General features: G+C 43.3%; 1 protein-coding gene across 1 annotated transcript in view; it reads left to right on the forward strand.

Annotated features, from left to right (window-relative positions):
• Nucleotides 1-13,795, forward strand: part of LOC139394729 (clathrin coat assembly protein AP180-like) — a 51,349-nt gene that overhangs the window by 29,032 nt on the left and 8,522 nt on the right. The window contains exons 6-19 of the mRNA XM_071142818.1: nt 695-806; nt 988-1,094; nt 1,207-1,248; nt 4,415-4,476; nt 5,333-5,356; nt 6,310-6,322; nt 6,500-6,648; nt 6,970-7,046; nt 7,593-7,607; nt 8,184-8,369; nt 9,279-9,350; nt 10,420-10,656; nt 11,872-11,949; nt 12,399-12,479. Coding sequence (XP_070998919.1) covers nt 695-806; nt 988-1,094; nt 1,207-1,248; nt 4,415-4,476; nt 5,333-5,356; nt 6,310-6,322; nt 6,500-6,648; nt 6,970-7,046; nt 7,593-7,607; nt 8,184-8,369; nt 9,279-9,350; nt 10,420-10,656; nt 11,872-11,949; nt 12,399-12,479 — 1,255 coding nt within the window. The remainder of the gene's footprint in view (nt 1-694; nt 807-987; nt 1,095-1,206; nt 1,249-4,414; nt 4,477-5,332; nt 5,357-6,309; nt 6,323-6,499; nt 6,649-6,969; nt 7,047-7,592; nt 7,608-8,183; nt 8,370-9,278; nt 9,351-10,419; nt 10,657-11,871; nt 11,950-12,398; nt 12,480-13,795) is intronic.

Raw genomic sequence — 13,795 nt, forward strand, 5'->3', positions numbered from 1 at the left:
GTTTCAAAAGAAAGGTCTTTGTTTCTGGCCATTTTGAGCCTGTAATTGAACCCGCAAATGCTGATTCTCCAGATACTCAGCTAGTCTAAAGATGGCTTCTTGCATTAGCACAACAGTTTTCAGCTGTGTTACCATAATTGCAAAAGGGTTTTCTAATGATCATTTACCCTTTTAAAATGATCAACTGGATTAGCTATCACAAAGTGCAATTGGAACACAGGAGTGATGGTTGCTGATAATGGGACTCTGTACGCCTATGTAGATATTCCATAAAAAAATTGCCGTTTCCATCTACAATAGTCATTTACAACATTAACAATGTCTTCACTGTATTTCGGATGAATTTGATGTTATTGTAATGGACAAAAAATTCGCTTTTCTTTCAAAAACAAGGACATTTCTAAGTGACCCCAAACTTTTGAACGGTAGTTTATGTTTTAGCAATTATATTTACTTTTGATACTTAAGTATATTTAAAACAGAATACTTTGAAACTTTTACTCAAGTATTTTTTACTTGGTGACTTTCACTTTTACTTGAGTCATTTTCTATTAAGGTATCTTCACTTTTACTCAAGTATGACCATTGGGTACTTTTTCCACCATTGCCAAGCAGTTTCCCTACAAACATATTACCTCTCAACTCAAATCTCCCATCCTCAGTGTGATCTAATCTCACCTTGTTTAATCTATAGGTCCATCCCAATGAACTGACCAATGGGGTGATCAACGCGTGCTTCCTCCTGATGTTCAAAGACCTGATCAAGTTATATGCCTGCTACAACGACGGGATCATTAATCTATTAGGCAAGGCTCTGCCGTTTTCTTCTACTTCCTGGGACAATAATCATGTATTTTTATATTTGAATAAATATTACAGGCTTAATTGGATTCAAGACATGGAAATAGATGTGGTCCTGTTCATTTTATGTAATAGTAACGTCTCTATGTAACAATAAACATGTTCATTCCCCCTTTTTCCTCACAGAGAAATTTTTCCAGATGAAGAGGGGACAGTGCAAAGACGGGCTGGAGATCTACAAGAGATTCTTGACCCGGATGACCAGAGTCTCTGAGGTCTTCAAAATCGCTGAGGTAAAAGACAAACCTGACAATACACTTTACTGTTGAAAAGTTCAATCCACAGCCTGCATGACAAACATGGTAAATGGAGGCTCAGCTGAAATGTAAACATCTTCTTTTACAGACCATCGGAATTGACAAAAATGATATCCCCGAGCTCACCCAGGTAAGTCCTGTTGGACCTTTTAAGCCTAATTTCCTACACTTTCTCCTAATCTACTAACATTGTATTCAGATTGTATTTACATTGTACCAGCATTGCATCTCAGTGTTATGGTTTTCTTTAACCTGGGGAAGCATGCGTTTTGGGCAAAGCCTACAATATCTTCTCTAGCAGCATTGACCAATCACAGTATTGGTCATTTTTTGGTGATGAGTAGCCCTGCCAATCACAGTCATGAACAGAGTTGACAGGTCATTGTCTACCTGACCAATGACGAGCTATTCATAGAGTGGGGGCGTATCCCATTGATCCATTCTGTCATCCATGCAGCCAATGAGCTGTGCTTCCCCTGTGATTGACAGCCACTCTGCCCCCTCTCTTCTTACTTGCGAGGTGCTGCTTGATCTTCCAGGCTGAGAGTGTGAGTCGTGTGTAGTACATACAGCTCGCCTTTGGGTCATGGCTAGAAGAGGTACAGATTTTGTCAAATTGACGGGTGGGTGAATGTATAATGTGAATGTGTAGCAACCCAAAGATTGCACATTCGAATCTCGTCACGGACTACTTTCGAATTTTAGATAATTAGCAACTTTTCAACTACTTGCTACGTTTGAGCTACTTTGCAACTACATAGCATGTTAGCTAACTCTTAACCCCTAACCTCTAGCATAACTAACATTAGTAACCTAGCTAAAGTTAGCGTTAGCGTTACGAATTGGAGTTCGTAACATATTCGTTTTGCAAAATTGTGACATATTGTACAAATTGCAATTTTTTACATATTGTACACATTAAATGTGTAACATATGATACAAATTGTAATTCGTAACATATCATACGAAATGGATGGTGGACATCCACAAATTAATGCATACCATATGAAACCGTGACATATCATACTTAAAGTGAGTGTCCCGGATTTACCTTTACTGTGTTACGTCTTCCCTGGAGTCCAGGTTGATGTGATTGAAGGAACAGATTGGAGAAGTCGCAGTCCTTGCAGAGCTATTCCGCTGATAGCTCAGATCTGAGCTAACATTGGTTTTATCTCAACAGTTGTATCTTAGTGGGCTAGAATGTTACTATAAAGTTTCCATAATGTCAAAATCACCTGAGATGGTATTTGAAATCCCATGGGCAGTATACGTCCCTCAATTAAGTATGTAGTAGCTCACTGTGTGTGTAACGAGTGTGCTGAGAGTCAGGAAGCAAGTTCAGGGAGTTAGTGTTTTAATAAATAAACGCAACAAAACAAGAAACACAAACAACGCACAGCCATGACACTGGAACAGAAACGACAACGAACCCAAGGGAGTGACATATATAAGGGAAGGTAATCAGGGAAGTGATGGAGTCTAGGTGAGTCTGAGGACACGCGTAACAATGGTGACAGGTGTGCGCCATAACAAGCAGCCTGGTGACCTAGAGGCCGGAGAGGGACCACACGTGACGGTGTGTCCCAACTACTCCCTAAAGCCTTCCCTTTGGCCCTTTAGAGCTTCAATTTTTGAAGATCTGAAGCTCAACCCCGACACTGCTTTTACCTTTTCCTACGCACTGGAGACCCTTCCGATCTCCAAACATCAAAGGGGTTTAGGCCAACGCCAAGGCCAAAGGGAAGGGGTATACTCTCACTCATTCACGTTATGAAGGCTCTATAGACATGGCTGGGTTATTTCCATTGCAAATGCTGTCAGTGTGGATGACTTTACACTGAGAGCATGATGCACTGATGACCGTGTGGGCTGCTTTAATATCACAGCCTTGGGCCGATGCAGATCTGCAGGGGGTTTGACCACACTAACATGCGTGATTGTTTGGACTACTCGCCAACCGGGAGGGTGGTGAGATGTGAAATGGGGGGTTGACGGCTTACTGTTATGTCAGCTGATTAAAGCATGGTAATGATACGTTGATTCATGACTGTGGGTTTGGGGGAGTTGTGGAGCATGGATTAGGGTTGAAAGCCCTGTGTGTTTGGATTTTAATGGAGTCCATTGGCTAACTAGCAGATTGACTGGTTAACATTATGTCACAGTTTGGACATTCTGGGTGTTCCTTATGGTGTAGAGAGATTCCTGTCATGTTACTAGCACTATTACTAGTTGTTTATAAACTGTCAAATGAAATGACTGGCTCGTAGAGCAATCTATGTGTCTTCATGTACTGTATGTTTGTATGCATGTGGTGGAGAGGCAAAGAGAAAGCCTACATACACTATGTCTAGACTTGGCTAGTTCTTAGGCAGTATCCTTTAAGGCTCTTTCTTAGGCAGTATCCTTTAAGGCTCTTTCTTAGGCGGTATCCTTTAAGGCTCTTTCTTAGGCGGTATCCTTTAAGGCTCTTTCTTTGGCAGTATCCTTTAAGGCTCTTTCTTGGGCAGTATGCTTTAAGGCTCTTTCTTAGGCAGTATACTTTAAGGCTCTTTCTTAGGCAGTATACTTTAAGGCTCTTTCTTAGGCAGTATCCTTTAAGGCTCTTTCTTAGGCAGTATACTTTAAGGCTCTTTCTTAGGCAGTATACTTTAAGGCTCTTTCTTAGGCAGTATCCTTTAAGGCTCTTTCTTAGGCAGTATCCTTTAAGGCTCTTTCTTAGGCAGTATCCTTTAAGGCTCTTTCTTTGGCAGTATCCTTTTAGGGATGCTGTCCTGGCCTAGAGGTTATTAGACTCCAAGTAAGTGCCAGTGCGTAGGCAATTGTTAGACCCAATGTGACCATTCTCTGTATTCCCTGTTAGACCCAATTCTTTGTGTCAGACCTCCTCTGTCTCTTCTTCTCATCCCTCTATGTGTTTCCCTCCAGACCCTTTATCAAATCAAGTGTAATCACCTGTCAAGAGCTCCCCTGTTACTCTGTGTTCCCTGACATCAATTTTCCCTTGAGTCTTCATGTTTTAGCGTTGAATATTCCCCTAACCCAGGGTCCTGGAAAGTTACTGGCTTTTGTTCCAGCCCAGTAATACACTAATAGTACAAATAATCTACTAATTATAGTATTTTCCCATCTAAGCCTGCTGGGCTGGGATAAAAGCCTGCACCGCCAGTAGCTCTCTAGGTTCAAAGTTGGAGACCCCTGCTCATAACCTATGTGTCTGATCCATGTACTGTACGATATACTATAGCCCTGTGGCCCCTGTAGTAATATGTTGCCCATCTCTTCTCGTTCTCCAGGCCCCTGAGAGTCTCCTGCAGTCCCTGGAGACTCACCTGAACACTCTGGAGGGGAAGAAGCCGTAAGTACCAACCACACTCTCCACCAACCACACTTGAATCCTTACCCCATGGGCGTCTTTGTAACCAGGGTGCTACTTGGGAGTGGGACTACTTTACTTACTATATTATTCATGTTTGAGAATTCAGCAATCTCACTATGGTTCATATGCATGCATGCATGCTCATCCTTAAAGTCTGTGGAGTAAATAAATAAAGAACACACACCCTAAAGGGGAAACAGAAAGTCGTACTGGGGGTGGCAGGTAGTCTAACTGTTAAGAGCGGTTAATAGCATTGGGCCAGTAACCGAAATGTCTCTGGTTCGAATCCCTGAGCCGACTAGGTGAGAAATCTGTCAATGTGCCCTTGAGCAAGGCACTTAACCAGAATTGCTCCTGTAAGTCGCTCTAGATGAGTGCATCTGTTAAATGACTGAAATGGAAATATTCTGACTCTTTTTGCTGTGGATTTATTTAACCAAAACTTCGGCTAAAAAGCCTCCATCAGGGTGTGAAAATAGAAAATAGTATGTGACCATCCAGTGAACCTAAATTAGACCTGTGCTTGACCCTGATGTCCCATAGGCTTTAATTAGGCCCAGCCTCTCTCAATTAACATCATGAAGACTTCCAGTGTATGCCCTCTAGATTGTGTGATTTTTAGGGGCAGTGTTCGGACTGAATCTGTCATCACCAGACTGTCAGTCGTGTGTTCTCGACAGGACCTTAGTAGGGCAATGATCCAGGGTAGTATTTGTGGGGGGCATCATCAGATCGGATGAAATTTCATACGATGACCTTGCTGCTAGAAGTATGGAAAGAAACTTAGCAGATTAAGTTTTTAGCAAATACCAGTGATTGTCAATGTGTGTTACAGAGAGGATGTTCACAGAGACGATGTGTGAGTATTGTGTTAGATCTACTACAGAATGACTTGACGGGGAGGGCCGGGTCATTACTTGCTGTTGTCTTGTATTGAAATGAATGAAACTGTAAAAAAAAAAAAAGTCCCCAGTTGTTTCGTGACGTTCACATGCGGATTCTATGGAATTGACATTTCAACCTCCAGTTTAAAGTCATGTCTTGCAGCGTTGTGAAGTTCAAATGGGATTCTATAGAGTTTATGTGAACTTGGCATATTTGTGGTTGTTCGGTGTCTCTCCTGAGTTTTGACTCTCTCTCAATATTAATATGAACTTTGACAGCTGACTCACTTTGCGTCCTTTTTTTAATAATGTGACGTGAATCTGGTGGCCTAGCTCTTCAATGTTCATGTTAACTTCACTGTCATGTTATTGGGATCAACCCACCTCCTCAAAGCTTTTGATGCATGTCATTGCTAAAACATGGGTTTTGTTATGTGTGGAAAGTAAGAATGAAAAGCTTTGTTCAAGGAAGTGGTTTAATATTGTTTTATTCGGTGTTGCAAATCTAAACTACGGATGCAGTACACTCCTGGAAAAAAGGCTTCCATAAGAGTTTTTCGGCTGTCCCCGTAGGATAAACCTTTTTTGGTTCCAGGTAGAACTCTTTTGGGTTCCGTATAGAACCGTCTGCGATAAGGGTTCTACATGGAACCCAAAAGGGTTCTACCTGGAAGCAAAAAGGGTTCTTCAAAGGGTTCTCCTATGGGGACAGCCGTATAACCCTTATTGGTTCTAAATAGCACTTTCTTTCCGAAGAGTGTATGTTTTCACAATGGAGTTGCCTGGAAATGCCTGCTCTCTGCCACCAAAACAACAGGGCTTCTTTAGCTGTCAATCTGACACAGCTCAGTAACAGCCCTTGTGCTTCACCGTGCATATCATCTGGTGATGGTGGTTTTAACTCGTTCTTATTGTTTCATTGTTGCAGGTCACCGACCAAGGTGAGTCAGCTACCCCTTATTTTACACCTCAGCCAAACTTTTTGACAACTGCCGACAATTTGAGGATCATTTATTTGTTTATGAGTGTATTCATTTATGAGTAAAACATGTCTGCTTCTGTAACTGTAGCGCGTCGCCATTGCAACTGGCTAACGAGACTAACCCTCTGTCTGACAGGAGTGTGAAGAAAATGGCTCCCCGGCCGCAGCCGCCACGCCTACAAAGGCTCTAGCGGCCCCTGCAGCTGCTGCTGCTCCAGTTGCTCCTGCCCGCCCTGGACCACCTGCCAGACCCACGGCGGCACCCACCTTCAAGAGCTCCAACAAGTAGGCGCCCATCTGCTATGGGCTCTTAGGTTGGCCACTTCAAGTGCCACTTCAGGGGCCACACTAGCTTTAACCATTAGCTATGTTGTACAATCTACAGTCAATCTACAGTCTCCAAATTAACATTTAACGTATCAACAATGTATCTCATTTAACCCTTTTGTCGTTCTCTATTCCTGTCTCTCCTTCTCCTCTCCCCCTTCTTCATTTTGTCTATTGTCTCTCTCTCTCTCTCTCTCTCTCTCTCTCTCTCTCTCTCTCTTTATCTCTCTGTTACTCTCTCTCTACCTCCCCCCTCTCTTTCTCTCACTCTATCTGCAGTGCTCTGCTAGACTTGGACCCATTGTCAGCCTCCCCATCAGCAGGTGGAGCAGCAGCCTCTATCTCGTCATGGGGAGGTAAGGCCTTTAATACATTTCATATCTGGGTTGCAATTCTTTATGCCACACAATACATATATATATTTTTTACATGAGCGTTTCTCATTGCAGGCCGAGGACTTCCCTCCCTGTTTCAGTTAGTTTTCTTCCGTTTGGTGCCTAATGAATTCCACCCTGCTCTCTTTCATGCTTTCTACCTACATCCTCCTCTCCACCCTTACTCAAGGGAAGGGCTCATATTGGCATATATTCAAACCTGGCCCCTCTGCAGATTGAAATTGCTTTAAGGGCCTCTTACTCATAGAAAACGCTATTTTTCCTTGGAGTGTTTTGTTGTTTTCAGGTGGCAGTTTGAAAATCAGAAGTACAGTAGTTACGTGCTATGGTAGTGAGTTATTGACCCTGATAGGCATTTCCATGTTTATGTTCTCTGTATGTAATCCCTCACTCACGTCTTCTCTTGCTCTCTCTCTCTCTCTCTCTCTCTCTCTCTCTCTCTCTCGCTCTTCCTCTTTCTCTCTCTCTCTGTCTCGCTCTCTCTCTCTCTTTCATTGTCTTGTACAGACCTGCTTGGTGGCGGTGAGTACCGAGGAACATTCTGTTCTTTACAGCTCCCATCCACAGCAGAGCATGACAACTGCTAGGATTTACACCTGAAGTTATGATCAACACCTATCTGGAGGCTTAGGCCACGTTCCAGGCTGACTGCAGTAAACACCTGGATAGGGGTTTAACATATCAGCTAAGAACATCATCAGCTAGCCACATCATATGATACAGCAATCTGCTACCGACTGCGCAGTCAAGTTGATGCAATGATGTACTGCAATGTAGTCTGTCTGGAACGTAACCATTGTACCTGTGGTTCACTGGGCTTTCATTGCATGACTCCAGCTGTAGACCTAGGATCTGAGAGGATCGGCCTTCTTCTAGTCTTGCTCTGTGATCTCTAACAATGTCTCTCAAAGTGTAACATAGTCCTCTCCACTTCTCTATTACCACTGTTTTCTTTGACATATCTTACGTGTATTTTTTTTTTTCTCAACCCAATCTCTTTACTTCTCTCTCCCTGTTACGTTCCCCACTGTTCCTCTATCCTGTTGTGATTGGGGATGGGCTTGGGTGGGGATGGATGGATGGATGGGTGGGGTGTAGGCTTAGATACCCCCGCTGATCCAACTAGCACCGCTGAGCCAGTCGCTGTTCCCGCCGATGCTGCGGCCGCTCCGGCTGCCACGACCACAGTGGCCCATACGGATGGCCCCGCCGCGCCCTCTGTGGCCCCCGTGGTGGTGCTGCCCGTGCCCGCCACCACCGCCTCTGACATGGATCTGTTTGGAGGTCAGTGGGGGTCAGCCTCATGGGAGGGATCATCATGGCAGACTTGACTACACAGTAGCTGCCTGCTTGTTTGTAACAACCTCTGACCTGCTCACCTGTAGTTACACCACTTGGTTCTCCCATTCTCACATTTACGAGTTTCAGTATACACTCTACATACACCTTTAACAAAAAATGGTCTGTTCATGATATTCTGTATTTGTGCAAAATTCTACTTGGATAGTTATTGGAATAGCTACTGACATCTTGTAAGGACACTCATTTCCAAATGTTCCATCTCGCTAAACATTGATTAGCTTGACAGATTAATCATTATTTGGGCACTACATCAATCAGTCAATTATTTATCCAAGACAGCAAGCAGGTGAGGAAGTTTTTGCTCTGCACTGTATGGAGAACAGTAGAAACTGTAGTCCGTACTCGGCATATCTCCTCTTTTCACTCTCATTTCTAATAGTAGATATACAGAATTAAATCCCCTATAAAAATTGTATAGCAAAATGTGGCCCTCTTTTCCATGGAAAAAAGCCTCTGTCAAAGAGAGAGTGTGCATTGCCCATCGCTGAGCTTGGCATTTCCTGTCACACAGTACAAGCTTATGATAACATAATGCTATCTTCACTTTCCCAGCGTGTACAAACATTGTGCACACTGAATGCAGCTTTATGCAGCCTGGAAAGTACAGGCCCCATCCATATGATACTAATAAGATCAGCAATTTCAGCAACATCTCGTATTCTCTGTTTTCTCCTAATGCTGATCTCTCATCTTTCTGTTTCTCTCATTCTCTCTATTCCCCTGCTCTTTATTCACCTCCTCATCTCTCTTTCTCCTGCCTCCCCCTTGTTCTCTGGGTGTTGCGTTGTGGTTTGTGTCCACGGTCCCCTCCTCTCATGTCCGGTACTCCAGATGCGTTTGCACCCTCCCCAGGTGACGCCCCGCCCAGCAGGGCGCCTGCTGCTGATGCATGTGCCGGATCTGGTGGGTGATAACACTGCTCAGTGTGTGTGTGCGTGTGTGTGTGTGCGCACGTGCATGTGTGTAAGGGAGCATATGCTTGTACACACGTGTGCACTCTTCCAACACACGTGTGTGTTGTCTGTGCAAGAGTGTATGCGTGAGATCCTGAAGCTTGGGTAGCTCAAAGCTGCTTCTGCTACCATATGGGACAGTAGTAAATCATCTGACACATTGCATTGGGGCCTACCGTCCCGACCCTAACCCCACTATCGGGGGCCCAAGCCTCGGCCTCCCTCCGCCACTCAGCCCTGCTTTCAGAACAGCCCCCCCCTTCTTCTCTCACCTCGTAATATTCACCTGGTGATGAATACTCGAGTAAAACACCGCCCAAATCCTAGAATTGTTTATATTTCATGTAGTTGATACCACTTCATACTAACTGACCAGCTTTATTTACCCTGTTTTGTTTCTCTCGTTGGCCTGAATGTGTAAGTACTAATCGACTTCTGTAGAAGCCCAAAAGTACAGTGTGTGTAATTCACATGGCTCCATTACTGTGTGTGTGTAGGGCTTTGGTCTTATGGCTTAGAATAGTAGGACAGTTTTACGTTGAATTATGCATATATGCGCCTTTATCATGTATTTGGATTCTATGTAGACAGAGCTTATTAGTGTGGAAGCAGATTCATGCCAAAATGTCATTATTTGTTTTGGCATGAGTGTGCGTGTGCGTGTGCGTGTGCGTGTGCGTGTGTGTGTGTGTGTGTGTGTGTTTTGTGTGTTTTAGTTCTAATGTAACCATTGGACTTCGCCCTCTGTGGCCTGTCTATGTAACTACAGTATTTACCAAACCAGCTGTATTCTAACCTGTGGCTGTAGAACAAGGTTCATGGTTTCTTTTCTTTACTTCCCCCGAAACCTCATTATGGAAGCTGCTCTAGACATACAATAATATGTATTTTACAGCGTTTGTTGTTTAAACAAACTCTCAACTCCCCCTACTCTCTTCCCCTCCTCCCCTCTCTCGTCATATCCCTTAAACCCCCTAACCCCCATCCTCCGCCCTCCCCCTTCTTCCCTCCTCCTGAAGACCCCTTCGCTCCATCGGAGGGGAGTGTGAACATGGCTCCAGAGATGGACCTCTTTGCTATGAAGTTCGATAACACGCTGGCTGCCCCAGAAGCAGCCAGCCCCACCTCCAGTGCAGTGCCTATCATCGTCGCCCCCATCGAGCCCCCTGCTGCCACTCCCGTTCCCTCCACTACCACCACCACTGAGTCTGCAGCTGCCCCCGCCCCTGCCATCCCCACTCTCGACCTCTTTGGTGGTAAAGTGCACATTCTACTTCGCACACTGCATTGCTCTGCGCTATGTCAATGATGATGGTGATGATAATGGCGATGATACAGCAACATCCCTACATTTTAGATTTGTTTTTATAATGATGTTTTCTTCTGTTATTATTCGTTTGATTTAAGTCACAGGCATTGAGTGAATCACACATTTTGACCGCCTCAGCAAATGAGAAATGAAAAGGGTATGATGATGGGCACAGTATGTGGATCTATCAAATTAGGATTCTTCTCTGCATCCTTCCTGTGTAGACAAGGAGTAAATACACAGATCTCAAAACGGGATGCCTTCTAATGGTATACTACCTATTGAAACTAACAGTAACACTTCCCTTCAAACCGGCAAAGAATGCATTATGATGCCGTTATCGTGTATTGTAAGATGTCATGAGCATACATGACTATGCCTTGTAAACATTTTATAATGACCGCGACTAAATAACAGCCAGAATGAGTCAAAACATATTATAGGGCTTATTATTAGATATTATAAAGCCTCAGACGTGCTTATAACAGGTTTTGAAGCATTAAACCTGCAGGCTGTTACAAAATGAACCTTTTCTGTTGTCAGTAAATCTATGTGAGGCCATTATTTGTATTGACTTTCAGAGGCATTGATTAAATGCGTTGGCTCAACGTGTTGTGATTTCAACCTCAATCATGAACCATTATAGTCAGTCAAAGCTGGAGGGAAGTGAGCAGAGTTGTGTTTAGTAGGGAGACATTTATTTGAGTTACTACCTGAACGTGTTCAATAAGAACGCACATTTTCATTTTCTGTGGCAAAAGTGTTTGAACTTGACCTAGTTGTTATAGTCACTCTAGCTGCAGTGTGCCTGCATGACAACCTTTGCTTTCTTCACCTCCAACCTCTGACCAAGGTTGTAGATGTCAACACCCTTCATTTGAGCATATCTTCATTTTATCTTTCACCTGATTTTAGTTCATCTTTTCCTTCGTTTTCAATAATCACTTTGCAATTAAAAGATGAATCGGTAACACTTTGTAACAAACTTTCAAGAATAAGCAATTATAAAGTAACGCAATGCTTATTCATGAAAGTCATTGGTCCTTTAAAAATTTTTTTTTTTTGATGTGTGCTTTTTTTGTTGTTGCTTTTTTCCGTTTCCCCTCTGAACTCATGCTGTATAGATTGTATACTGAATGTAACTGTGTGTCCTTGTTTATAGATTCTATGTTTGAGAAAAGCCCTACCACAGAAAAAGCTGATGCTGCTGTTACTCCTAGCGTAGATCTATTTGGGGCAGGTACAGGACGTGGATTGCTTTCTTTTTTTGGAACTTCTTCTTCATCTCTTCTGTCCTTCCTCCTCAAACATCTGTTTCACCACACGTCTTGGTTTGTCCCCATAGTGGTATGCGACTTGTGCATGCACCCAATCCAGAGTTGGGCCAATTTGAATTGAAGTCAGTCAATTCAGGAAGTGATTTGAATTGAACATTCAAAATTAGGGAATTGTTTGAAACAAATTGCTTCTTCTTTTCAGTTTAATTTATTTGAAATTATTCATTCGGAATTTCATTTTACTTCCTGTATTGGCTGACTTCGAATTGATCCCAACTCTGGACCCACTGGCTAAATAACAGTAACTCCTACTACAGCTTTCACTCTCTCCGTTATGCTAATGCTCCTCTGTGCTCTTCTACTTCACTCTTCCTACTTCCTTGACCTTCTTCCTCGGGTGTTTCCCTGGAAGATCTCCCTACTATCTCTCGCGGGCCCTCTCCTTTGCCTCCCGAGGCCAATGCTGATGAAGACCTCTTGTCTGGTGTGACTGGTGAGTTACACTATCTGCCCACTCTAAGCTGACCTCACTCCATGATCACCTATGGGTATACTTCCTGTATCTCCAACTCTGCCTGCATGACTACAGCATGCAGTAATACAAGCTTGGTAGTGCAATTCCCTGTCAGCCTGTCAATCAATGTATCTCTTCAGGAAGTGACCGGAACGTTTTTTTTGTGATCAGAAGAAACATAATCATTTTTCAATAATTCAAAAGTTTGGGGTCACTTAGAATTATTATTTTTTTTTGTCCATTAAAATAACGTCAAATTGATCAGAAAGACAGTGTAGACATTGTTAACTGCTGACTTTTAATGGAATATCTAAACCATTCTCAACGTCAACAGTGAAGAGGCGACTCCGGGATGCTGGCCTTCTAGTTCCCCTGGCCAGTGTCTGTGTTCTTCTGCCCATCTTAATCTTTTATTTTTATTGGCCAATCTGAGATATGGCTTTTTCTTTGCAACTCTGCCTTAGAAGGCAACTGCGTCCCGGAGTCGCCTCTTCACAGTTTTTTTTTCTTCAATTTTTATTTCACCTTTATTTAACCAGGTAGGCTAGTTGAGAACAAGTTCTCATTTACAACTGCGTCCTGGCCAAGATAAAGCAAAGCAGTGCGACAAAAACAACAACAGAGTTACGCATGGAATAAATAAACAGCATAATGCAATATAATGCAGTCAATAATACAATAGAAATGTCTATATACAGTGTGTGCAAATGAGGTAGGATAAGGGAGGTAAGGCAATAAATAGGCCATAGTGGCAAAATAATTACAATATAGCAATTAAACACTGGAGTGATAGATGAGTGTGCAGAAGATGAGTGTGCAAGTAGAGATATTGGGGTGCAAAGGAGCAAAATAAATAAAATATATAACAGTATGGGGGATGAGGTTGTTGGATGGGCTCTTTACAGATGGGCTATGTACAGGTGCAGTGATTTGTGAGCTGCTCTGACAGCTGGTGCTTAAAGTTAGTGAGGGAGATATGAGTCTCCAGCTTCAGTGATTTTTGTAGTTCATTCCAGTCATTGGCAGCAGAGAACTGGAAGGAAAGGCGGCCAAAGGCGGAATTGGCTTTGGGGGTAACCAATGAGATATACCTGCTGGAGCGCGTGCTACGGGTGGGTGCTGCTATGGTGACCAGTAAGCTGAGATAAGGCGGGGCTTTACCTAGCAAAGACTTATAGATGACCTGGAGCCAGTGGGTTTGGCAACGAATATGAAGCGAGGGCCAGCCAATGAGAGCATACAGGTCGCAGTGGTGGGTAGTATATGGGGCTTTGGTGACAAAACGGATGGCACTG

This window comes from Oncorhynchus clarkii, chromosome 3 (assembly GCF_045791955.1).
Source record: "Oncorhynchus clarkii lewisi isolate Uvic-CL-2024 chromosome 3, UVic_Ocla_1.0, whole genome shotgun sequence".
NCBI lineage: Eukaryota > Metazoa > Chordata > Actinopteri > Salmoniformes > Salmonidae > Oncorhynchus > Oncorhynchus clarkii.